Source organism: Triplophysa rosa, linkage group LG9 (genome assembly GCF_024868665.1).
Source record: "Triplophysa rosa linkage group LG9, Trosa_1v2, whole genome shotgun sequence".
In the NCBI taxonomy this organism is placed as follows: domain Eukaryota; kingdom Metazoa; phylum Chordata; class Actinopteri; order Cypriniformes; family Nemacheilidae; genus Triplophysa; species Triplophysa rosa.
In genome coordinates, this window is record NC_079898.1 from 23,977,399 (window position 1) to 24,004,907 (window position 27,509).

Below are 27,509 nucleotides of genomic sequence, written 5' to 3' on the forward strand. Positions count from 1 at the left end.
ATCTATACTTACTAAGAGCAATTTGATTTCTATACATAAAAATAAATCATCTTTTTTTGTTCAAAAGAATTATGCTAATAGCACACTATTTTTGTAAGGGATTTTATAATTTTTGCAATCATTTTCAGAATGATCATCACATGAAATGTAAAATTAGGTTAACGTGAGACATGTTGAGTTAATGTAAAGCCAACACACTTAATCATAGCTCAGAATAATAGCATGCAAGCACTCAAAAGATGAGTTACATGCTTTTAGGGGATTTGGGCACTATGTTATAGGTTATTCCAATTTGACTCAAACAATTATGTACATGCTTGTTTAATCTGATCTCATTTAAAGTATTTGTTGCAGTTATGCTCTGCAAAAGCTAAAGGTGTGATGTCTTGCGGCCCGACGTGTCAGGAACATTTAGCTACCATGTACACACCTTTAATGAGATCAGTCTGAAAAACATGGGGTCAGTGTTGTACACGCAGGTGAAAATACTCATTAAATCATCCACAGCTCGGGTTTGCATAAATTCCTCTCACCGGGGTATAAACTGGGTGCTAACTGGGTCTCTTTGTTGTAGATAAGATGTGTAAACAGAGATGATTGTAAACAGCTCAAGCGTCCAGTCACTGGTGAAAGGGCATTTTGTTGCAATTCACACATTGTAACCTGTCTAAATAAGACTTTCCAGTGACCTCTTCAATATGTTTATGCGAAAGCAAAGTTTGTCTTTACATATTGTTGAGTAGGAAAACTTTACATTTAAAATGTACATTACATTTACATACAGCTGTGGAAAAAATTAAGTTATTTTTAGTTTTTCTGAATTTACTATTTAAAGGTATGTGTTTAAGTAAAATGATCATTTCCGTTTCATTCTGACAATATTTCTCCCAAATTTCAAATAAAAAGATCGTTTCTATTCGCATTTATTTGCAGAAAATGAAAACCGGAGAAACAGGCCAAAATAACAGGAAAGATGCTCGGTATCTTTTCAGACCTCAAACACTGCAAACAAGTTCATATTCACTCATAAGCAATACAACAGTAATATTTGTACATGTATTTAGGAAAAAATATTTTTGTGTGATAACCTGGATTTTCATCACAGTTTGTGTCTTGTCATGCTGTCAGTCTTTCACATTGCTGTTCAATGACTTTATCATTCCTGAGGTTTGATTTGGTTGAAATTCAACAGACACTGGACTGGAATGACCACAAATGATGATTAAATGAAAATTTGGAATGGTCTCATCATTTTTATTATAAAGGCAGGCTTGTGCAGGCTAGTGCTGTTTTTATAGCAGACAACTATCCCATGATGCCAAGGGCCAAAGACTGTAGGTTTGAAGAATGAAGCCGGAGACATGACCTTGATCTGACTGAAAGAAATATATCATCTGTCTTAGTTATGTGATGACTCTGAGGATTAACCATGTTTGAGTTATCCTCTCTCATGTCAGACTATAAGCCTCGTATTTTACTAGTCACCCTTTGTCCTCTCGTACTAATTAAAACTGCAATAAACGTTCAAGCACATCAGATATATCAATGGGAGAATCAATAGCGCATCCGTTCTCTCCTTCAGACAGTCTTTTATTATTCTTTAACCACTTGCTGTTATTAGATTGACTGCTCATTAAGTCATGCATCTGCTTATATTCAATATATTATGCATCTTTTTCTGTCCATTGCAGACAATGTGATAAACTTGACAAATCATTTTCTCTATTTTATATTTTTTTTATATCACTATCATTATTAATGTCACTGGGGATAATTTTATGTGCTAAATGGATGAATGAATGTAAAATTTATATTTTGTTTACTTATAAGTATATGTAAGTACACTGTAAAACTTTGCTGTAATTTCGCAGAAGGTTTGCCAGTAATTTACTGTAGATTTAATGTACAATTTTGTTTTAAGCATAAACTTACCTGGTTTATAAATGTTTCTTTCATAAAACAAGACTAAATATTTTGGGTCACTTTTCTTGTTATGTAAATGTATCGTATTTTAAGACGTTTTAAATATTTTTGCAGAAAACAAGAAAATGCATTTTTTTGCAGTGTTGCTGTGCTAATGCCAGTCTCTTCTTGCTCATTTTGAATCTCAAAAGTCAAAGTGTTTTAATTTTGATTAAAGTAATTGAACACAGTACTAATTGGAAAGTATATTAAGTACGAATTAAATCTACAGTAAGTTACTGGCAAACCTGCTGCAAAAACTACAGCAAAGTTTTACAGTGTAATGTATGTGTATGTAAATTATGAGATGTTTACGTGCTCACAAAACATGTTTTTTCTGTAATAAATATCTTTAGAGATCTTTTATACCACTTAATAAGCATTTAATACATTATTCTAAATAAAACTTGGAACATTTACTAACATTACAAACATACACAATCAATCTCTTGTCTCTTGTCTTAGTACTGCAATAACAAAACAAGTCAACAGGTACGAACAGGAGCTCAACTGTCAAAAGAGAATCTGTTATATAACACACGTATGCTAAAACATAATAGAGGAATCGTTTGTGGTTTGTGAGCCATTCAGTGAAATAAGACTCTTTATCTGCTCCCAGACTTCACATTCATAGTTCTGTAAATGGAAGGGTTTGAGTGGGTTGGTTGTGAATAGAGGCGTTGGGGAGACATGGGTTATGATCGGCGTGTTTTGACTCCAAGGAACTGATGGGCTCAGCTAATACAATCTTTCTTTCCGTCTCATTGACTGTCAAAAGATCATGAAATCAATCTGTCATTTACAATAAGTTTGTGTCCGTGTATGAATTATGTGGATTTGTGCAGTTGCGTAAATCGGAGGCCTTTTTTAATGATATGATGAAAGTCTAATGATGTTTTGGCTAGCTGAAACACATACAGTTAAATACACACGATGTAAACTAGAAGAGGACATTTCGATACAAATGAAGCAGGTTATTTAGATATTTCAAGAACATTTGCATATTCATTTTCTATTTTGCCTCTCAGAGAAAAATAAGAACACGATTCTGATACATTGCAGCATATTATCTATATGTGGGGGGGGGGGGGGGGGGGGGGGACGAGAGATACAGAAAAGCAGAACAGACTGCACATGAAGACAGATAAAGAGTGAGTTGTGTCTGTTGAACTGGTTTGTTCTGGATAAGACCCCCCCCATCCGCTTCTTTATGGTTGTTTATGACCTGTTTGCTTAAGAGATGCTGTTAATCCAGGTCAACATCCGACAGATAATAGATAACACATTCATACCTTACAGTAATTAAGAGAAAGAGACGCACACAAACAGCCTTTCTATGATTTTTATTAAAGATGGGGTAACATGCTATTTCATGCATTCTGACTTCTTTACACTGTTAAACGTGCTGGCTTCTCATGCTTAACATGGTCAATTTGTTAAAAAATGAGTTGGACGTATGACGTAGTATTTCTGTACACTCCCCCAACACTCCTAACTTGTTTCAGAAAGTTTTTTATAAGTCTGGATCCCTGTCTGTTCCTTTTATTGGGCAATTCTCCCTGAAAAGCATGCCCACGGCAAGGCGAAAGAAATAGCCCGCCCACATGCCAACCGACTCGCCATAGGAAGACCCGCTAATCAAGATTGGCTGTGCTGCGGGCCTGGAGCTTCAGCTTGTTACTCTTGTGATAGTGAAAGAGGTGTGTTTGTTCAATGTTATATAAACGGTGGATATAACGCTGAATTTGGAGATCGTTTGAAACTGATAGATGCCGCGGTCCCAGTGTTAAAAGATGGCGGACATGAGCTGCACGCGTAAGTCAAACGGAGTCACATGTCTGTGTTTTGTTCGCAATCGGCGTGTACGTGCATAATGTAAACAACACGAAGGGATAATGCGATGATGTGTTGTGTGCTCGTGTTGTAGTTCCGTCCCCTCTGCCCGCCTCCAGCAGCTCGTCTTTTTGCGGAAATAATCGTACAGCTGTATCTCTCTTTTATAAATTTGATCAAACTAAATACTCTTCGAAGATATGACGTATGCAATACTACTGTATAAGTGCTCAAGATAAATATGAGATTGGCAGAAACTGAGTGTGTCACCCGATCTTTAAAGAAATAGTTGAAACCCAAAATGAAAACGACGTCATTTACGGCCTCTCAAGTTGTTTTCAAATAAGTATGGCATGTTTCTGTGGAGTACAAAGGATATGCATTCATAGTTTAGTGTCAAGAAAAACAAAATAGACTAAATGATGTAAAATATGACTCATGTAACATTAGCGTTGTGTCAGCACGAGAATGTTAATAACACAACCTGCAAGGACACACAGGAGTCACAGAATTGATCACCGTCTGGCACTACACACACCCACTTCACGCACTCATGACATCTGTTTGACGTGTGTATGGAGAGCCGATAGGAGAGGAGGCCAAAGCAAATCAGCCAAAATCCCATAAAGCTTTGCCTGTTAAATTGTTTGTATATCGGTGTGCATCCGTGACGTTGCACTGTATAAGAGAAATATCCTCAAAGAAATTGTTGACCCGTACAAGTCCATCGTTAGGCATGTTCTACACGTGACATTTTTATTCATCCTTTTTCGAACAACACAGTGACCAATTAAAAAAATAACCATAAAAGCACCCAATAAACTTACATTCATACATTTCCCAACACTAATGATTTGACTAGTGTTTTTTAGGTTCTGACTGGTTAATGGTGATTTATGTATGGCATTTTTACTAATTTACTGGAATGTCTATCCTGACCTTAATGGCAGTTTTATGAGTTGTGATTTACCACCATTTATGCATTATTGAAATGTTTGTATTTTAAACCAAGGTCAACAGGTCCCTAGGGAGATGCACTTATTTAAAGGCATAGTTCATCTAATATTATTTACTAACCCTCATGTCATTCCATCCCTGTATTTTTTTTTTCATTTTTTTGTCTGCAGATACACAAAGGATGATATTTTGTAGAAGGTATATAAAAGTATATAAACCACATTAGCCTGTATTAAATTTGATTGTATGGACACAAAACCACGGAGACATTTCTCAAAATATCTTCTTCTGTTTTCCACAGAAGAAAGTCAGATGACACGATGGTGAGTAATTGATGCAAGTTTTCATTTTTAGGTGAACTGTCCCTTTAAAACAAACACCGAGAGCAGTAGGGTTTTATGGTGGCACACCCAAAAGACAGGCAGAGCTCGATCTTTGTAAAAAATGATTAGACACCTTTACGTGACAAGGACGCGCTGCCCTCTAGTGAAGAAAAACAGTATCTCCATTTCATAAAAAACTAGGTATGGCTGATACTTAGGGTACTGTTTGTAATTTCATTTTTTTCAGCAAAATTACGTCACCTAGGATGATGTCATTTAGGCCCCTGTTAGGAACATTACAAGAGACCTTCAGGTTGAAAATTGATATTGGAGACCTAGGAAATGCATGTGCTTTACATGTGTGTGAGAAAGATGGAGAGATGCAGATGAAGTAGATGTATTTCTTTTATTCAGACCTGTCACTGTACTTGATTGTGTTCAATGGGAATGTTTTCATTCGAGTTTATGTTTTGATTTGGTCCTGCTAAAGTATCAATGCCCGTAATTCCAGTAAGTCCAGTGTAGTGTGCATGAACAACTAAACACAATGCGTCATCAGTCTGATGTGATTCATGTGGATGAATTTAAAAACGGCTGGAGACTAAAACTTTTCACGTTTTGGTTTTGTCGAGTTGAAACATTTCCTGTTTCTCAGAAATACAATTGGCAGTGTGAGTATCAACTCTATATAAAAGTCACGCAGTTCATTTTTTAAATTTTGACCTTTGTATTCTATTTTTTTAATATACAGTATACTAGAGAGTGAACATCAGCGTTGATTCTACAGTTTATATAGAATCAGAAAGATGAAGTGTGTAACGTCTGCACCTCCAGTGGCATCAGATGGAAACCAGTGGTGTAGAAAATGCACACCGTACCTTTAATTAAAGCAACAGTTCACCCAGAAATCTAATTTGTGTCATTTATTCACCCTCGTGTCCATTTAAAACAACATGAGGGTGAATAAACAATGACAGATTTTTCATTTCGGTGTGAACTATTTTTTTATATATTTGGAGGCTGGTACAGGAGTAAAGGGTGAATATATGGATACATGTCAATATGGATTAAATTGAAAAGTATCTGAAGTGTTTTACATAAACAGGAACAAAGAGACACAGGCACACACATAGTGAGACTTCTACAATCCTTCCCTGAACGAAAAATGAAGCAAAGTAAAGATTCTTTAGTGGGACAGTGAATTAAACAGATACAACTTACAAAGATAACATTCTTACCAGCATGAGCAAAATTTACAAGAACAAAGAACACGAGGAAGATTTGTTTTTAGAGAGAGAAAATGAAACAAAAGCATTAAAGTACAGAGTTGAGAAGTGTGTGGAGTAAATATATAGACCCTTGAATTAAAAAAAAACGACGTCCTATGATGAGACTGCAACATTAAGGTATCTTGCGGCTATAGTTTTGCATTACAGCTTCGACCTCCATAAAGAGCAATTAAAAATCAAAAACAGGAGAATAAAGCGGTATGATACATAACGTGAGCACTCATAGACATGTTAATTCCTGCTTAGAAGAGTTTGGCTTTCTTCTTCAGTTCATTACGTTTCCAGAGAGGTAAGCGGTTGAATTCCTGAATTTCCATCCCAAAGCTTTCGAAGAACTTTTCTGGAGCCAGATGACGCTAGAAAGTTAAACAAGGTCAAACTAAATCTAAAGAAGGATGATTAAATACTACAGGAATCAGGAAAATATAGGACCACAGGAAAAAAGTCATCCACATGAAATGCTGTTACCTCTAGTCGAGTTCTGTCCACATCTCTGGGAAGCTTTGAGCGGCTGCGGCTGGTTACCACGAGCATTTCGTATGGATATACCTTCAAAGAACACATGTCAATCATAGTTAAATCCACTATGAAAATTACGTGATCTGCAAAAGCACCTTTAATCGAAATACTGTACAGCCTGGAGTAAAACAGTCAGGTCGATAAGAATGAAACTTCATTAGACGACATCCAAATTCCCTAGATACTGAACAGCCGGATTCTTTAACACAAGTCAGGTATTGTAAAGTCATAATGTTGATTTAATAATGTAACGTAAAGTCATAATGTAGTTTATTTATAGATATAACATTTTACTCTATTTTTGAGTCAAAATATGTAGGGATGCTTGACATGTCCATGTCATGGTTTATGAAGTAAAAATAAGCAAAACATGTAAGCATGTGTGGTTGTTAGTCTTATGGCAAAATCTAAATCTTTTTAAATGGTACAGTAGACTCGCATGAAAGAGATTAGATACTTACTTTTGGTTCCAGCATGTTAGGCATAGAAACTCCTCTGTCCATTCTGGTAGCTGAGCGATGGCCGTCCTGCATGTGCTAGAAACCAAAAACACAGAGAGAACATTGCACTATAGCGTCCTGTGAGAGATGTAAATTGTTCCTCAAAGAACATATTAGATATAATAACGTCGCACTTTGGTCAATTTACTCACAAAGTAAAAAGTAGCAACAGGCAGATCATTCCACTATCGTGGAACAGAGAAGGTACGTGAGAGTGATTTTTGCATTATAGTATTTGGCTTTATTTAAAATATTTGACTTTAATTAGCAAAATAGATCAAACACACATAAGGCATTTCAAAAGAGGATGGTACATCGTGTATAGATACATACCTGAAATTCTGCAAAATAGAAAAAAAAAAAAAAACAAGAAAAACAAACAATGATCATTCATTTATCATTTCCATAGGCGCGTACATGTAATTGATATCAGCTATCATTACAAAGATTTCATATGATTTCGTACAATATAGAAAAACAGGCGTACCTCTTATTCCACCACACACATCCCCATAACTGTAATACTGAGTGAAGTCAGTGGACTGAGGCTGCAACAGAATAACCAGACAATATTCAACAAGTGCTAATATTAATGAAAACGAAGCATGTTTCAAACACCGCTGTCTCACCCGATGAAGTCCATTTCGTCCATTTCGTCCAGGCAATGATCCCATTTTAGAAGGTGACCTTTGATCTGCAATGTTTACAACAAAGCACACGTTTACTATGTAGGAAGACAGAAGCAGATGGAAAACAGATGCGGGTGGGCCATCAAAATTTGTGCAAAATGGTCTTCAGATTCATGTGTTTAATTAGAATTGGCCGCACTGTACAGGGTGTTCAGTTTGAACAGGAATGCAGTGAAGAGGACAACTCTAATACTGTGTTCACACCAGAAAATTCTTCGCGCGAATTCATAGCTCGAGTTGAAAAATTTTCAACTTGTGCGGAAGAACGCCTCAAAGGCGCCGCCCGATTCGCGTCATTCGCACCGCCTGCCGCGAGTTCGCGTCTATGCGAGTCTTTGCATTGACTTTGTATGTAATTTACTAGCGCCAAACGCTTAATTCGCGTTTGGTGAGAACACAGCATTAGACACAATTTATCTTTTTAAATGTAATTGCATTTTAGTTATGCATAAAATATACTATTACAATTCTGCACCTAGCTTGCAACTCAAACAGAGTTGAATCAATGAGTTTGGTTCCAAAATGAGATAACTCTTTTTTTTAAATAATGTTTTTTATAGTGCATTCCAATTAATATCAATCAAACTGCAGTTTTTTTTTATTTAAGCCATAATCACAAAAAATACAGCTAACTAACACAATAAAACACAATCAAATTAGAATTCTATTAAAATAGAATTTTAATAAAATAAAATTCATGATAACATAATACAAAAACATGATTTTTGAATTTATTTTAAGACGGAGTTGTCTCGATATGGAAACAAACTAAAATAATGTTTTTTATTGTGCATTACAGTTAATATCAATCAAACTGCAGTTGGTTTGTTTTGATAAGCCCTAATAACTCAAAAAATATAGCTAACAAAAACAATAAAACACAATAAAAACATGATTTTTGAAAAAATTATCAATCGAGCTATCTCATTTTGGAACCAAACTCTTCAATTGGTCCTCATTGACCATGATTAGCCTATCATGATGAAAATGTGGAATGTCTGAGGTCCAGTTGACCTGCATTAGCACCGGAATGGTCCGGATCACAGCGTTGTGCTGACAGGCTCCGCGCGTGACGCTCTCGGATCTGCTCCTTCTCCATTTCCTCCTTCAGAATCATCTTCCCTAAACCAGACTGGATCTACAATCACAAGCACAGGACATTTTAAGAATAGTTTTTGTTGCACAGCTAGGCTTTCTCAAATGCATGAGCCACATTCAAAGCCATTGTAAACTACACATTAAGATCAGACGCTGATGTGACAAGTTGCTTGGCAACCACAATTATAACAATGTTATTTGGTGGAAGGATTGCTTATCGTCACAATTTCTGATAACTATAGTATTAAACAATGTTATTGAACATCTGTGTTATTATTAAGTTATTAACCTTGTTGAGATGCTCTTCCTGAAGTTGTCTTCGCTTCTGCTGCTCGACCTCATCCTCTTCTCGTGATCTTCTCCTCCCGTCTGTCACTGAGTAGAACAACAAAACCACACGAGTAGGACACGTTCAAACAAAACAAAGGGCAAAGAAAGCCAGTCTATTCTGTGAAAATGCTGAAGTCAGGTTCTTCTGATACTTTTGTGTCTCAAAACACATTCACTGAAACAAACATGCAGGCAGTTTGTGTATTACAGAAAGCTCAGACAAACATTCACATAAAGACAGAAAGACAACACAAATGTTTGAAGTCCATCTCAGATTATGGTTCAAAACTTTTAATTTCGTATTATATCCTTACTCTAGTTTTGTTTGTAGAAGTAAATAAACTACAAAGTCAATAAAAGAGGCAATTGGGGAATATCATCAGTATACTAAGTATAATCTAAGCATAACTGTTCACACTCACACTTCTGTCTGTTTTGTCTGGGTTTGGTTTAAGAGAAGTTTGCCCAAAAATCCAAAAACATTTGTCATCATTTACTCATTAAAATGATGGGTCAAGGTTCATTTTTAGGTGAACTGTTTCTTTAAGAAAACATGTATCATGGGTGACCACGGTACCTAGGACAGCATGGGAGACCGTGGATGACCAGCTGTCGGTCTCTGTCTTTGCTGGGTTGACTGGACCGGGGGCGTACGCGGAGGGGAATTTGGCCGATTTGATGATGTCATCAGCCGACTTGCTCTGGGCTGCAAAAGCAGCTGAATCTACATCAATAAACGGGGGATCCGGACCATCAGAACTTTGTGGTCAGACCAACATCTAACCAACAGAAATGCTACTACAAAGTACCATATGTAGCAAATGATCATGAGTTTTGATCATACCACCCACCCCACATTTATATTTTACTGCGAAAATTATGAGAAAATATACGTAAATACAATAAATTTATGGTTAGTGGAGATTATAGTTTTTTCCCTGGATGCTGATACACATGCACAGCCACATCTGATTCCTCCTCTCAGCCAAAATAAGCCATGCAATGTGACAAACCATCACCGGCTTTAAAACAGATGTGATCTCTATGGCTGACTCTATTTACAGACGTCTAGAAGATGAAATATTGAAGATGCACATTGGAAAGAAGTATGTTTATAAACCTGTCAAAGACTTAAGTTCCCAGATTTTTAAGTCTTTAAGTATGTAAGATGCAGATATGAAGAGGTCTATCTTGCAACAAGTATTTGCAAGTTTTGATATTATTGGTGATTATGGGTTAGAGCTCGTCAAAGAGCATTAATGAAGATCGATTCATGCGTAAAGTGAAATGAGCTCAGTTGAGAAGACTTCAAACAGTACTTACATGTTTACATTGACGTGGTTCAATAGCACACAAGCAGATATTAATGAAGTGGAGCGACTCACAGTTTCCAAATAAAAACAAACAAACAAAACAGAAACATGGTGACATACATACTATACATAGTCATGGACTGAAATTGCTTTGAAATTCTGATAAAAACCTCTTTCTCAGATTTTATGCTATGAAAAGCTGGTAACCAGTTTGGTTTGTGCCAGTCAGAGATCATGCACCCTTTGCATAATATACTGTATGCTGTCAATTTCACTTGTATATTGTGATATATTATGTTGGTTATATAAATATCATGCATCTGCAGAAAATAAATGTATAGTAAGTGACTTACAGCATTAAACAAAGGAGCACAATAGTGCATTAAAGTGCTTTAATGCTTGCAAATGTGCTTTGTCATTTAAACCCGATCCATTAAAAAAGTTGTATGCAGGTTGTTTCTGTAATAAATATTGGCAAGTATTTAAGCACTCAAGCATCTATGCCATAAAAAATGTGCACAGATGTCTCAAAATCCACTATGCAATCATTCTTTAATGTAAATGTCAATGTATTGAGTCTGAATCAAGGTTATTTAAGTTCACTAAAATTAAAACTTGGAAAACGTTCCTGTTCATTGAAATCAAATCAAATATTGACCTAAAAATTATTGGAAAAACTTAACTCAAGGAAAAATTGAAATGTTGCCTCAAAAATAAACAGAAGTAAGTTTAAAGCAGTAAAATTATAATAATAAACAAAAACTAAAGTAAAAAAATAAATAGAAAATGAATTAATCTTATATAGAAACATTTAAAATAAACCAATAAATTATAAAATGACAAAAGCATATACCAAAATTGCTAACTTAATCTAAAATTAACATAAAACTAAAAATCTAAAAATAAAAGCTAATTTAAAATATTAATAAAGCTAAAATCAAAACTATAATAACTCAGGTCTGAATGACTGTACCATGCTGTTTGTAGATGGGCAGTTTTCTGTAGATGTTCAACCCTTGATCTAGAAGAAAGAAACAAGTTTTCAGTTACTGTACATCGAGTTACATTGATAAGAAAAATACATGTTTCAAATAATCAACCCACAAACATAGAAAACGAATAGCTGGATTCGATAATAAATAGCAAACTGATGAAAGTAAAAAGTTCTCAACATTCATCCAGAAATGAAACACATAATTCATCCATTGAAACCAAAGAGTACCAAAACATTAACAAACTACACACAAACTTCACTGAAATGATAGAACACAACCATTTTCACTTTTTTAGCACTTGGCGTTAAAGTGAAATAAAAAAAGACATTATAAAAAGACATATTCTGCTGTGAGGACCATCATGGAACCACTGAGACTGCAAACAGCTTTCAGAAGCATCACATCAGGTTTGATGTCTAAGTGATTTGAAAACTAAACGATGAAAGAATTTAATTTTTTGTTGAACTATTCCAGACAGAGACACTGTGGAAAAGACAAACAGACATAGAGAGAGAGAGAGAGAGTGAGTGTGTTTTGTGAAAATGTGCTTGGAGACAGGAGCATGCTGGGATTGACACAAAGCGTGACATTGACTCGGCCGCCAGAAGACTCCGACAATACCTGGCAGGTGAAAATGTTTAGGGGTCAGGGGGAGAGGAGGGGTGCTGGCCCCCGGAGAACTCCGACCGCTGGACGGCTCAGTGCCTCCAATCAGAAACAGGGTCAGAGGTTAGTGAGGAGTTCAAATGCTTTTGCTTGCTGAGGATTTGGGATAGGCTTTCTGAAACTAAATCTGGAAGAACTGGAGACCGATCGGATAAAACGTAGCCTTTTGTACTCATCAGACAGACCGGTCAGAAAAACTTCAGTGCTGTTTGATCATAGCTCACCAGGTCTGTGGAAGTGTTGTGGTGAGCGTAACAGGGTGGGTGTGTAATTGTAGCGGCTGTAAATGGGTGAGCCGATGGAGCCCTGACTCGTGGATCTCTGAAGAATGCGTTCCCTCATGTCATAATAACCCTGAATGTAAAAGAAAACACAGAAAATGTGATTCACTAAAACTTTCGTACGATAATTTATTCTAAATTTAAGCCGAAAGCACACGTACGCAAAAATCACATTCTTAATAATCTATAAACTCTCTCCCTCTCTCTCTATATAGTAAGACAAAATGTATATTTTATCTTAGGATAATTGACATATACATATTATAATTATATATGTATATGTATGTATGTGTATATGTATAATTTTTTGTGTGGATATGAAATAAAATATACATTTTAACATATATATATATAATGAAAATGAAATGAAATATACATTTTATCCTATATTTTGTTTCATTTTCATTTTATAGGATATATATATACGGAGAGAGCTCTGTAAAAACTGTGTGTCTGTATGAAAGGTGTTTTAATGTGTATGAAATGATTTTGAGCACTTGGAATTGCTCAAAAATCTGGCGAGAGCGTGTCTGTAGACATGGGTGCATGGAGTATCTTTGACTTGAGTGACGACAGGCGATTAATCTGTACAAAATAAATGTTTGCATTTATGTAATATATGCGTGTGGCTTGTATGTTTATGTATATATAAATGCACACAAATGCATGTGTACAAACTTACATAAATATATATAAATTTATATTCAAATATAATTTACATTGTGTATAAATATAAATATATTGTGTGTGTATTTATACTGTATAAACATATGACACACATATGAAGAATTTATTTGCAAAAACAAAAAACATGTATTTTATTATGTTTTGTTGTGTTAGTTACCTGTATTGTTTGAGTTATTATTACTTAATCAAAACAACCCAACTGCAGTTTGAATGATATTAATTGGAATGCAAAATAAAAGCACGTGTTTTTTACGTTTAAAAACGGAGTTAGCTGTTTTTACAAATAAACTATAAATTTATTTAGAATCGATTAATCACTTTAACAGCAGTATCATAAACATGACGTCATTTCCAATATGTGTTGTACTGTCAAAGCAATTTCATACACTCAAAGCTTTAACACATTTGATGGAACGCATTGACAACTCAACCTATCCGTACATATGATGAATAAATGTTTTTAACACAAAATTAAGTGTCAAACGGCTGTTCTGTAACCGATTCTTTATTTTCATCAATAAAATGAATGAAACTTCAAATGCATATCTCTTTAGTAACAATTATTAACAATTAAGTGTTTTTTAAAATGTGTAAGACATTACCGACTTAACACTGAACTTTACATTGGACGTACCTCAGTGGTTGGTGTAGGCGACCTGGTCTGAAACAACAAGAAAAAAATCTAATACACAAACCATGGTCATGCTTCACCACTCAACCAAAAGGAAACAAATCATGTTCAATTTCAATACCAAAAACGACAAGTTAACGAGAATATACACTGAGAAAAAACATACAGGCGGAACAAGCAACTGAACAAGCCTATCAATGCACAGGTGAAAGGTCATGTGACTAACTCACTCTGTCGTCTGGCATGGGGGAACACTCTCTCCTGGTGCTCTGGAGCTGTCGACAGAAGATGTCGTGAAAATAAAAAGAATGTTCCGCTCCTACAGTGTGATGCCTAAAGATGTCGTCTACATAGACAGCTCACTAGGGTTTGGAACAGAGCTTATATTTGACTTCCTGTTACCTCTCCCACACTCTCTCTCTCCTCCGACTCATCCAGTGATGTGGTATAAAGAGGCTCATAGTTGATTAGATCTGGACGCTCAATGTCATAAATGGCTTTGACTTTGGGAATGGCTGCTAAATCTCTGTAATCAAGGATCTCATTGTCTACTTTTGCCTAGCGGGAAACAAACACAGAAAGGAGCTTACGCAGCTACAACACAGATCCTCTCAAAATGCAGCTGTGGAGTTTCTATAGGAAATAACAGAAATTTAAACAAGCTGTAAAACATGCGCTCACGTGGGCATGTATTTATGCTGATGTACTTACATATATGGTGTGACCTGGTGAGCTAGGTAGGCTTGAGCCAGGTCTGGAACAAATACTCTCAGACGATGAGCGTGTCGGCTGTGAAACAAGCAGAAATTTTGAACCGACAGACATTCACCTGCAGGCAGCATTTAAGGAAAAGGCAAGCACAGTAAAACATTTCAATAAAAGTTAGAAAATATCTCATTAGAAAATAATACAAAATAGAAACATAATTGCAGAACATACATTTTTCAAATAATGATAATATATGAAACTTTTATAGCGGTACACGGTGTTATCACGCTATTGAATTTTTTTAACCAAAACAGAAAAAAAAACTTCAGTCCTATTAATAACAAGGTTGACAATATTTTTCCAAAAACCCTTAAAATGTAAATGTGACTGTTTCAAACAGATTCAAATGAACACAAAATAAAGAATCAGTACATTTTCAACCAGTATTTTCTGGACTGGCATGTTTTAGTCTTGATAAAAATGCACATTTCACTGTTTTTCTAAAATAAAAGCTAAAAGCATTTTCATTCACACTCTTGTGTTCAGCATGCACGCACGCACACAAACACACAGAGTTGTAAAATAAAAAAGGCGTTGATGTGCTTTCTTAAAACTTCTTAAAAGGTAATTCTGATTATTCACTGTATTTTAAAGTGTGCACAAAAACAGTATCTTGCATGTTTATTATTGTGACATTCAGTGATAAATCTAAAAAATCTAAATATATATATATTTTTTATATATATATAGACGATTTCATGTTTGTTTGCGTTGTTGCCGCTGAAACCGTCTATAAAAAACAACATAAATCTGTAAACAATAACGGACACAGACTGAATGATGACAGACTAAAAAGTCTAAAATCAAATGTTCCACCATGAAATCATTCATTTGCCTCCCACACAATGAATGAGACTTGACGTGGGAAATTTATGTTTAACGACAGGAAATGTTAAATATCATAATGTAAGTTAATGAAAGTCTGATATCACACAGCGTTTTGAAATGCTGGCGTGCAGCATGCGTGATCAGATACTTGGCTTGATTTGAGACCCATGTGTTGATACACCCAAAATACAAAACAAAAAAGATTTTCCTTCAGTTACGACAATTAGTTCTAATCGAACAGACTAACTAACTAACAGCAACCAATCAAACATGTAGTTAAATGAGCTGTTAGCTGCTCAAAGGTCATGGGTTCAAATCCCTGTGAAAACACACACGAACGTATAATAAATGTATACCTTCAAAGCACTGTGTATTGCTTTGGATTTTGCTATAAATGCATGTAAATGTCTGTACTCTCATCTCAGGACGAATCCAGCCAATGGCGGGTGACAGCACAAATCTGGTCGTAAAGACTCAGTCTGTGATTGTATTGAACAAATCAGATGTTAATGATGCTATGGCTAAAACTGAGAGCAGGGGCCTCATTTATAAAATGTGTGTATGCACAGATTTGATCGTAAAGCGGGCGTACGCAAAAATCCACGGCAACGTTCATATTTATAAAAACGGTCTTTGACGTGGAAAAAAAAGTGCTTGTCCAAGTGCTGGAGGTTTTTGGAAATATAAATCATTCTTGCCGCTTGTAGGATTTGGACATTGACAGGTGCTCTTTCATACACTGACCAAAATTATATACGCAATACTTTTGTTTTTGCCCCCATTTTTCATGAGCTGAACTCAAAGATCTAAGACTTTTTCTATGTACACAAAAGGCCTATGTCTCTCAAATACTGTTCACAAATCTGTCTAAATCTGTGTTAGTGAGCACTTCTCCTTTGCCAGATAATCCATCCACCTCACAGGTGTGGCATATCAAGATGCTGATTAGACTGCATGATTATTGCACAGGTGTGCCTTAGGCTGGCCACAATAAAAGGCCACTCTAAAATGTGCAGTTTTACTGTATTGGGGGGGTCCGGGGGGTCCGAAAACCAGTCAGTATCTGGTGTGACCACCATTTGCCTCACGCAGTGCAATACATCTCCTTTGCATAGAGTTGATCAGGTTGTTGATTGTGGCCTGTGGAATGTTGGTCCACTCCTCTTCAATGGCTGTGCGAAGATGCTGGATATTGGCAGGAACTGGAACACGCTGTCATATACACCAATCCAGAGCATCTCAAACATGCTCAATGGGTGACATGTCTGGTGAGTATGCTGGCCATGCAAGAATTGGGATGTTTTCAGCTTCCAGGAATTGTGTACAGATCCTTGCAACATGGGGCCGTGTATTATCATGCTGCAACATGAGGTGATGGTCGTGGATGAATGGCACAACAATGGGCCTCACGATCTCGTCACGGTATCTCTGTGCATTCAAAATGCCATCAATAAAATGCACCTGTGTTCGTTGTCCATAACATACGCCTGCCCATACCATAACCCCACCGCCACCATGGGCCACTCGATCCACAACGTTGACATCAGCAAAAAGCTCACCCACACAACGCCATACATGCTGTCTGCCATCTGCACTGTACAGTGAAAACCGGGATTAATCCGTGAAGAGAACGCCTCTCCAAAGTGCCAGACGCCATCGAATGTGAGCATTTGCCCACTCAAGTCGGTTACAACGATGAACTGCAGTCAGGTCAAGACCCCGATGAGGACGACGAGCATGCAGATGAGCTTCCCTGAGACAGTTTCTGACAGTTTGTGCAGAAATTCTTTCGTTATGCAAACCGATTATTGCAGCAGCTGTCCGGGTGGCTGGTCTCAGACGATCTTGAAGGTGAAGATGCTGGATATGGATGTCCTGGGCTGGTGTGGTTACACGTGGTCTGCGGTTGTGAGGCCGGTTGGATGTACTGCCAAATTCTCTGAAACGCCTTTGGAGATGGCTTATGGTAGAGAAATGAACATTCAATTCACGGGCAACAGCTCTGGTGGACATTCCTGCAGTCAGCATGCCAATTGCACGCTCCCTGCTCATTTTAGAGTGGCCTTTTATTGTGGCCAGCCTAAGGCACACCTGTGCAATAATCATGCTGTCTAATCAGCATCTTGATATGCCACACCTGTGAGGTGGATGGATTATCTCGGCAAAGGAGAAGTGCTCACTAACACAGATTTAGACAGATTTGTGAACAATATTTGAGAGAAATAGGCCTTTTGTGTACATAGAAAAAGTTTTAGATCTTTGAGTTCAACTCATGAAAAATGGGGGCAAAAAAAATGTTACGTTTATAATTTTGGTCAGTGTATATCAATGACATTATTTAGACATCATTAAAAGGCGGAAATCTGAAACTGTTCAGCTGCGCGCAATTTCACCATCATTTGCGATTTATAGATTTCACATCTGATAGAGAGGCGTACACGCGTTTTCTGTGCGTACGTTCGTTCCATGAATCACACATACGCACTTTGAGAAATGATCGTAAAATCAAATTTAGGACGGTTTCTACGCAACATTTTATAAATGAGGCACCAGTGCGGTCTGAACACTGCAGTATACTGTCAGTGAGGGAGTACTGCAGACTGCTGCCTGCAGGGGGCAGCACATGGTCATGAGATGCCATGGCTCGACTAACAGCGAGTACGGTACCTGCCTTTCTGTTTTGCTGATGAAAGCTAGAGATGCGGGCAATAGCTGTGGAAGAAGACACATGGAACGGGTTGGACATCAAATAGGAATATCCTGTAGCGTGTTCCTGATTTTCAACTTTCAATTATAAAATACACTGGCAATGTTGACAATGAGACATTATGTTTTCTTTTAGAAAAGGGAACCACAGGACAAAGATTTAAACACTGAACATGAGAGGGAAACAAAGCATCTTACCCTCCGTCTATCCTCAGCTCTAGGTGAGTGTTTACAGCTTGGATGCCAAACCGTCGATCCTGTGGAAACATTGAGGGAGATGGCAGAGCATCCAAGTTAACACATTCTACTAGGTTATATTACCAAAATAGGTAACACTTTACATTAAGGTACCCTTTATGAAGCATTTATAAATGTATTCATTAAGCAAGGGATAATCCACGGCTAGCCATGCATTAAAGGATTTTAATGCACGACGTGGAGGCGAAGAACCACCTGACGTGAAGCGGAGGGTGGTTGCCTCCACGAAGTCGAAGCTGTGGATTATCCCGCTTATACCATGGTTATTTGCCAAGTTAAAGCTTTTATTGATGTTTACAGTGTCATTTTAGATCAAACAGGTGAAAATGACGGTTATTTTGTCAATTTTAAATGTAATCAAACTGACTGCAGCTACCCGTGCATTAAAGGGTTTAAATGCACACCTTCCAGCCAATCAGAATCCAGTATTCAAACAGACCATGGTATAAAGGGTTTTAATGCACGACGTGGAGGCCAAGAACCACCATCTGCGAAGTGCATTAAAATCCTTTAACGCACGGCTAGCTGTGGATTATCCCGCTTATACCATGGTCATTTGCCAAGTTAAATCTTTTATTGATGTTTACAGTGAAATTTTAGATCAAACAGGTGAAAATTACAGTGATTCTGTCAGTTAAATTTCAAATGTAAACAAACTTACAGGAGCTACCTGTGCGTTAAAGGGTTTTAATGCACACCTTCCAGCCAATCAGAATCGAGTATTCAAAAAGACCATGGTATAATGATTAATAAGTAATTTACAAATGCATTATAAAGCAGTTATAACTGCATGAATAAAAAGGGGGATTCTAACAAAATACCTGCCAAATAGTGAGCAGGTATAAGAAAAACAACATAACACCCTACAGTGTCCAGTCTGACAGCCTATATTGCAAACAACATCAAGATAATAATGAATCTGCTTTCGAGTCAAATAAACAATAAATACATTTATTAAGCATTTATAACAAGCAAGTTAAAAAAAGTCTCACTATTTGGCAGGTATTTCGTTAGAATCCCTCTTTTTATTCATGCAGTTATAACTGCTTAATAATGCATTTGTAAATGACTTATTAATCATTAATGAACAAATTTATAAATGCTTTATAAAAGGTACCTTAATGTAAAGCGTTACCCCAAAATAATACTTAATCCCATTGTTTTCGTTATACATTATGTTTATTGTTATATACATAATGCATATGGTTTAAAATGCATTACAGAAAGAGGAATTGCTCCGGCCACTAGTCAACTCAAATGACAAAGCAATGTTGTGTCAAAAGATTTTTACAAAAGATTTTTTCAATCGATTCGCTCTTAAGAAGATAAGACACTTCAAACTTTGTCCATGTATCTAAATTCAATATTTGAAACTGCTGAACATGAAGGTTTTTTAAAAGACAGAGTTAAAATTCTATGGTTAAAATAGTTACAACTGTCAGACTCACCTTGAAGATACATCTCCTCTCCTTCTGTGAACATCTGGTTACACCTGCTGCAGCGGGCACAGCTGGGGTGATAGTGCTTGTCCCCTGCCTGCCGACCAAACACACACACTTATATTATGTCTACAGTGTAAGTTCAACTCTACAATAACTTACAGAGAGCACAAACAGCCTGTTATAAAGAAACTGATAGTTCCATGTTTTGCATGTGTATCATGTAAGACGACATCATTTATTCAAAGAACCATAAAGACTGAGCTTATCAGATACTTCATACAGAAATATTCTGTGTTCAGAGCTCCTCTTTACACAGCTGAAGACATTTAAAAGCGTTTCAGAACTATTATGCATTTACATGCATTTCCAAAACACTTTCAGCAGCAAAAAGAAAAGGCTTAATAATGTCACTTCTGTGTGACACATGACTTCACCTAATATCTGCGGTACTACTGTATAATTTGGGCAACAAAATACTTACAAAACATCAGACTTCGTGTTGTATCTTTGAGCCCTAAACTACAGTTCTTGAGGTTGATTATAGTCCAGATCAACTGATACATAAACATCCCATCATAACAGACAGAGAAACAGCAACCCTTCTTTTAACCAATCAGAGTCAAACCGCTTGATGAAACTTCCTGAATATCCTCTTGTTGCAATACTGTTGTGGGTCTGTTGAGAAACTCTGAACAGTTATCTTTATGAAATCTGATGTTTGTAACCGTTTCACAAACAGTGTTTTGGGGTTTGGAACATGATGATGTGTACATCTTGCTGCTTACATTATCACCAACTCAGCTGTCCTCTATTTTACAGAATGCTTTTAAACAGACCCAATAAAATAAACTGTTCAATTTCATTTCCTGGGTTGCTGCTGAAACAGGAAGTTGAGGTGGGACGTATCAAAGTAGTCCTTTTTATACAATCTATCACAACAAACGTGTGTATCACTCAACCATATATTGGTGAAACAGTTGTACCCAAACATGAGTAAAACCTGACAAAACCTTCTTTTGGGGGCATCCTCATTTGGTTGGGGATATTTTGGTTATAGTATTTATGACCAGCTGTGTAAAAAAAACAAGGTAACACTTTATTTTACGGTGCCCTTGTTACACATGTTACATGTATTTACTTATAGTATTTACTATAAATTATGCATAATTACATGCAACTTACCCTGAACCAAACCCTCATCCTAACCCTATAGTAAGTACATTGTAAAATATAGTGTAACCCAAAACAATTAAAGTCCATGGAACATCCTCATCTAGACAGATAAGTAAACTCATGTTTGTTTGTTTTTGTACCTCCAACACTTTACCAGTGATGAACTGCTGGCATGCCTCACACTGTACTCCAAACAGTGTCTGGTAGTCTCTCTCACAGTAGGGGGCGCCATCCCTGCACACAAATGAGAACAAATGAGAAATATATACTGGACCACTACAGCAAAATATTTAAGATTTCATTACTTCAATAATAATTAATAAATATTCCGCCACTTTATCACAAATCTGTTTGGTTGTATCAATAACAGAATATCAAGGTTACTGCAATTTATCTAGAAATGGAATGTAAAAAAGTCCAGTAACCATCAAACACACTACAAAAATAAATGTTGTAATGGTTTTAATAGAAAAAGCGGATGGTTCATAATGGTATTTTATAGGAAATCATTAGAATTACTGTGATGGTTTCTATTGGGTTTCTATTGTTTTTTTAAGTAGGGGTCGCATCTGTTCCAAATCAAGTTGTACTTTGTAAATAAGCAGCTACCGTCTAGGGTTGCATTTTAACAGTCATCCACATATTGTAAGTGACTGTCATGCTGTCTTACAATTTAATAAAACTTTAATATTCTTTATATGCCTGTGATTCCCTAAAAATGCATCCCTGTTTTAACAAAGCATGTGTTTGTGTGCATGCTTTTGTGGAAGGATAAGATTTGGTTCTTATGTTTTGAATGTATCTGCTGGGGTGTGTGTGCGTGCGTTGGAAAGTGTGCGAGTGTCTTACTTGCTGATGTACTCTCCAGTCAGTACTTTGGCACAAGCTTTACATTTAAAACAGCCCAAGTGCCACTGACGCTCCAGAGCCAACAGAGCCTGACCGTTCTTAATATCCCTGCCACAGCCTGCACAATCTAAAACACGCACACAAAAGCAAAAACAGATAAACGTGCGAAAAACTGATGTGACGAAACAACAATACTCGGAAGTACACGGAGAAGAATTAAACTTTCCCATCACAACTCTTGGAGACAGCAGGTATTCCATACATCACACATTTGGGCACTATTAAAATCCATTAACTTTAAAACAATAACATCAACTTGATCAGTGTCATGTGCTTTTCACAAATCTTTTCAGACGGCGTATGTCCATCTATAGTAGTTCAGAGGTATGAGTGGCTTGACTCACTGCTGGGTCCTGTGATTTCTTTGGAGGGGCCCGGAGACGTGGGCTGAGCACAATACTGACACAAACAGTCCTTGCCATTGTAAGTCACTCTGTCTCCAGCAGGGAATGGCCTCCTGTGGGTCATAAAATAAACAACCATCTTTAAACTCCCCCCAGTGCTGGACGTACCGTAAACCACGGTGTCAATGACAGCGTGTCCTTGAGCTCTTACTTGCAGATCGTGCACACAAAGCACGCTGGGTGGTAGGTCTTTCCGAGCGCGGTCACCACCTCCCCCTCCACGAACTCTCCGCAGATGTTACAGCGGGTGCCATGGATGCGCTGATAGTCTAGAGTGCACATGTATTCTCCGTTCTTCGTGAAGAAACCTCCCTGAGCCAGATCGCAGCCGCATACTACAACAACAACACACACCTTTACCTTTTCAGTAAATTCAGGGGTGGGTACTTACTGTATATGTGTTGCTCACACATATAAATAACATGTAACTAGTAAATACATTGATCTATAGACGCCTTTTCTGTTAGTAAACGAGTGACGCGTTTTTGTGGGCGGAGCTTAGGTGGAGGCAGAAAGATCCCAGACCGCATTACTAATGCGAGGTAGCACGTTTTGTTTGCTTACTTTTTGACATGTTGAATTTTAACATGTAAGGTCACTCACAGTCTAGGACCCCGATTGTTTTTGAACAAGTTAACTTTAACGCAAGGAACCTGGCCGACCTGTACGTGCTCACTCATTGGATCCAGAGACGAACTGACAGGATTACCTCCAGTTAAGTGGCCTGACATCTACACCTACCAGACAGAGAAACCAAGCGTGTATAGTAAAGATAAACTGAGAGCGTATACATCTATAGATGCCTGCGTGTACTAACAGTGGCAAACGTTAGCACTTGCATTTACTTGGACACAAACCCAACACACAACATGAGCCTTCTCACTGTTCCCTCTCCCTTTATACTAATGCACTTGTGACTGAAGAAGAGATGATGAACAGTTTCCTTTATGTTTAGTTTCTGGCCGATAGTTAACTGCTAGTTGTATAACTAACAAAGTTAGCTAGCATATCCTATGCGTTCAAAAGTAACGGTACGTGAAAAATAACCTTGTTCCCCAGTTTCTGATTTGGGCATACGTGAGATATTTTTAAACGCATACCCAAATCATAATCCACACCAACAAAAGACAGTCGTTTTTAATCTTAAGTGTTATGAAGTGAAACTCGAGCATTTTGATGATCGTTTCTGTTCAGTCTGCTCGTTTTATTGTGTTTAACTACAGCTGTCGTCAGTGTTTGTGTTTGGCAGTGGCAGCAGGGATGTGTTAAAATATCAAATTGGAGACTGTATTCTGTCGAGTGTGGCACTAAACAACACAACAAGATGATATTTTAAACTCATTATGTAGCCGAATCTGTGCTGGTTTGAATTGGCCGCCTCCTGTTTTCCCTTTGTTTTGCCTCCAGCTAAAAACGTGATGTAAGCGTGACGTCGGCGCAAAATGGGTTTATTGGTTCACATGTTGACACACTTTAAAAAAAAGGTGCTTAAAAGGTTCTTCACAGCGATGCCATAGAAGAACCATTTTTGGTTCCACAAAGAACCATTCAGCTAAAGGTTCCTAAAAGAACCATCTCTTTCTTACTTTCTTATAATCTAAAGAACCTTTTTTCACCTTGCAGAACCTTTTGTGAAACAAAAAGTTTCTTCAGATGTTGAAGATTCTTTATGGAACCAAAAGGTTCTTCTATGGCATCGAAGAACCTTTTGAAGCACCTTTTTTAAGAGTGTACACACAGAAAACCATCAGCTTACACAGTCCTGGATAGATATGTACACTGACCATCACATTTTAGTCCTTTCTAAAAATAGTTTTAAATAGTATATTCTGTAAATCAAAACAGCTCAATAACTGCAAATGACTATAGAAAATAACATCTTAATTGTTGTACTTTTGCCATTGTAGCGGGATCATGTAACATTATTGATGTACTAGAAATAGTAAGAGTTAAATATAAACCCTTGTGGAGGACAATGACTCAAGAATGATCCGGAGAAAACATAATGGTCAGAAACCTTGAGGTGTCTAATCTCAGCTCTCTGAAACAACAGCTTTTCTGAGCCACATTTAGTGTCCATTGTGTTTCATTTTAAGCTCTTAAAGGGGTAGTTCACCCAAAAACATCTGTCATCATTTATTCACTCTCATGTCATTTTAAATCTGTATAACTTACTTTCTTGTATGACACAAAAGAAGAAATCTTGAACAGTGCTGGTAACCAAAAACCGTTGGTCCCCATTGACTTCTATTGTATGGACACAAAAAAACAATGTAAGTCAATGGGGACCAACGGTTTTTGTGTTACCAACATTCTTCAAAATGTCATGATTCTGCCTCATCATGTCATGTCTTTCTTGGTCTTGTGGCAGGATCATGGCAGAACCCTTATGCTTTGTGTGGAGAGGGACATGTTATTGTTGGTTTTGACATAGCATATGTCACGGTCAGTTCAGGGAACATCAACACAAATACAACATGGCATGCACATGAGTTTCTCTTTTGAAAATGCGAAATTAGCACTGAATAATTTTGTCTGCTGCATAAATGAATAAGTAATCGACTTGGTAACAATGTCCTACGACACATTTCCTACAAACTGACTTTGATCTCTGAACAACCCAGACACAAAAGAATTCATTATCTTCATGATTCAGCTCTAGGACATTCATTCAGGGTCTTGTCACATACAGTCCAAAAATTGCGTATGCGTTTTTTCGTATTTGGCGCTCGTTTGTACAGTGTCTCTGAACTGTCAAACGCCTCTCAAAATGCTTGCTACGGATGCGAAAAACGCAGAAAATCTTTTCTCTTTTTCAGAATTTTTTTTATGACGGTCGAAAATCCGTGAAGCATCTGTGAAGACTCTCTACAATAAACTCCAGCACACTAAACCAAACTCCTACTTCAACCACCCCAAATGAACCACCCTGTGTGTGTGCGTGTGTGTGTGTGTGTGTGTGCGTGCGTGCGTGTGTGTGTGTGTGTGTGCATGTGGGAAGGGTAAACCCTACGGTATGGGGACAAAATGTGTGTGTGTGTGTGTGTGTGTGTGTGTGTGTGTGTGTGTGTGTGTGTGCGTGTGTGTGTGTGTGGTCAAACCTCAGGAGTGACAAAGTCATCCAACAGCAATGTGAATCAAGGTTATTACAAATAAAAAATATTTGTGAACTTTTACTAAATACATGTACAAATATTACTGTTGTATTGCTTAAAAGTGAATATGAACTTGTTTGCAGTATTTGAGGTGTGAAAAAATACAGAGCATCTTTTCTGTTATTTTAACCTGTTTCTCCAGTTTTCTTTTTCGGCAAATGAATGCAAATAGAAACAATATTTTTATTTGAAATTTGGGAGAAATATTGTTAGTAGTTCTCAGAATGAAACAAAAATAATAATTTTACCTAAACACCTACTTATAAATAGTAAATTGAGAATAACTGAAAAGGGTCTTTGAAATTGTCTCTTAATTTTTTCCATGGCTGTATATAAACAGAACACTGATCTTTTTGGCAGTACTACGCTGGTATGATGGGATAAGGTGGGATTCTTACACAGTTACCGTAAGAGTGATATCATCCTTAAGGGTGCTTACAGTAGCTCTTACATGATTACCTGCTCAGGTCGACAAAGGTTGTGTTCAAATTCTTTTGTAATATCTGCTACAATTTTACAACATTAAAATTAAGAAACTGTTACAAATAATTCTGTTGTAATTTTTCTCTTAAAGAAGACATTCAGATCCGAGTAAGAATTACAGGAGAGAAATATTCATTAAGTACATTCCTAAGTGGTGTTTGTAATAGTAAAACACAAGACATGCCAAGCCAATTCATGTTTAGATTATCATTCAGATTATAAAACAGTAATGATAACACAATGGTTTTGAACATCGAGAGAAGGGTTAATTGAATAAAATCTCAGAGTGTCAAGAGTTTCACTTCTTAGCATAGGTTTGTATTATTAAGTCCTCTTCACATGACTCAAGTGTTATTGACAAAATGGCCTGGGTGATATTGAGTGTTCCAGTAAAGGCAGATGGATTTGGTGGGTTTAAATTGGAAGTTAAAGGGATACTTAACTCAAAAATGAAAATTCTGTGATTTACTCATCCTTCGAGTTGTTCCAAATCTGTACACATTTCTTTGTTCTGATGAACACAGAGAAAGATATTTGGAAGAATGCTTATAACCAGACAGATTTTCCCCACATTGACTACCATTGTGAGAAAAATTACTTGATCATTTTTTGTTCTGTTGAACACAAAAGAAGACATTTTGAAGAATGTAGGACAGCAAACTGGGGCACTTTTGACCACCATTGTATGTTTTCCTACTATGGGAGTCAATGGGGGGCAAAATCTGTCTGGTTATAAGCATTCTTCCAAATATCTTTCTCTGCATAGGTGCATAGGATGCCATGTTTATACAGTATATATATTTATGCAATTGTATTCTGTATTGTGATAAATACCCAGTTTATATTGTTCTTTGTTTTTTTTAAACTTTTCTTGTCTTTTATCGACTTTCATCTAAGATTACTTACAGTAACAGTAGTGTAATTTTTTCCTAAATCTCATTGTTGCATTATGTCTATCTGCACTGTTTTCTGTTGTATATTGTAATAAAGCCAGCTCTATTTATTAATAAATTACTCTTGAATCAATAAGAGCTTGTAGTAACAGTGTTTTGAATTGATCTCAGTGTCTAAGACTATGTTGTAGTGTAAGTGTTTCTGAGGGTTTGTTTGTCATGTGGGGGTAAAGTTTGTTTTTTCAGCAAGTTTGAATGGTTTTGAGCGGAGAGCTTCATTTTGACCCGAAAATAAGATGTTGAGGGTTATGGATTTGTGTTTAGTGTTTTGAGAAAAGGAGCCATAATTTCAAGAAATGTGTTTAAGCAATTGAGAAAAACTAATAGTACATGCATTTCCTGGGAATCAAACCCTTG

At 36.9% G+C, this 27,509-nt stretch overlaps 1 protein-coding gene across 2 annotated transcripts in view; it reads right to left on the reverse strand.

Moving 5' to 3' along the window:
- Window positions 1–4,522: 4,522 nt before the first annotated feature.
- The window catches only part of ablim1a (actin binding LIM protein 1a), a 37,612-nt gene continuing 14,625 nt past the window's right edge, over window positions 4,523–27,509 (reverse strand). The window contains exons 3-25 of one of the 2 annotated variants that reach the window (XM_057341289.1): window positions 22,713–22,896; window positions 22,502–22,614; window positions 22,098–22,224; window positions 21,389–21,482; window positions 20,082–20,169; window positions 18,574–18,632; window positions 18,337–18,381; window positions 14,785–14,862; window positions 14,476–14,631; window positions 14,304–14,348; window positions 14,077–14,103; window positions 12,699–12,828; window positions 12,430–12,513; window positions 11,787–11,834; window positions 10,078–10,206; window positions 9,460–9,545; window positions 9,087–9,210; window positions 8,013–8,077; window positions 7,871–7,931; window positions 7,717–7,724; window positions 7,345–7,419; window positions 6,833–6,913; window positions 4,523–6,720 (exon numbers count right to left, since the gene is read on the reverse strand). In XM_057341289.1, the coding sequence (XP_057197272.1) occupies window positions 6,607–6,720; window positions 6,833–6,913; window positions 7,345–7,419; window positions 7,717–7,724; window positions 7,871–7,931; window positions 8,013–8,077; window positions 9,087–9,210; window positions 9,460–9,545; window positions 10,078–10,206; window positions 11,787–11,834; window positions 12,430–12,513; window positions 12,699–12,828; window positions 14,077–14,103; window positions 14,304–14,348; window positions 14,476–14,631; window positions 14,785–14,862; window positions 18,337–18,381; window positions 18,574–18,632; window positions 20,082–20,169; window positions 21,389–21,482; window positions 22,098–22,224; window positions 22,502–22,614; window positions 22,713–22,896 (2,021 nt within the window). In that variant the 3' untranslated portion in view covers window positions 4,523–6,606. Of the gene's footprint in view, window positions 6,721–6,832; window positions 6,914–7,344; window positions 7,725–7,870; window positions 7,932–8,012; window positions 8,078–9,086; window positions 9,211–9,459; window positions 9,546–10,077; window positions 10,207–11,786; window positions 11,835–12,429; window positions 12,514–12,698; window positions 12,829–14,076; window positions 14,104–14,303; window positions 14,349–14,475; window positions 14,632–14,784; window positions 14,863–18,336; window positions 18,382–18,573; window positions 18,633–20,081; window positions 20,170–21,388; window positions 21,483–22,097; window positions 22,225–22,501; window positions 22,615–22,712; window positions 22,897–27,509 lie in introns of both variants that reach the window. The other variant, XR_008963479.1, reaches the window with a different exon arrangement.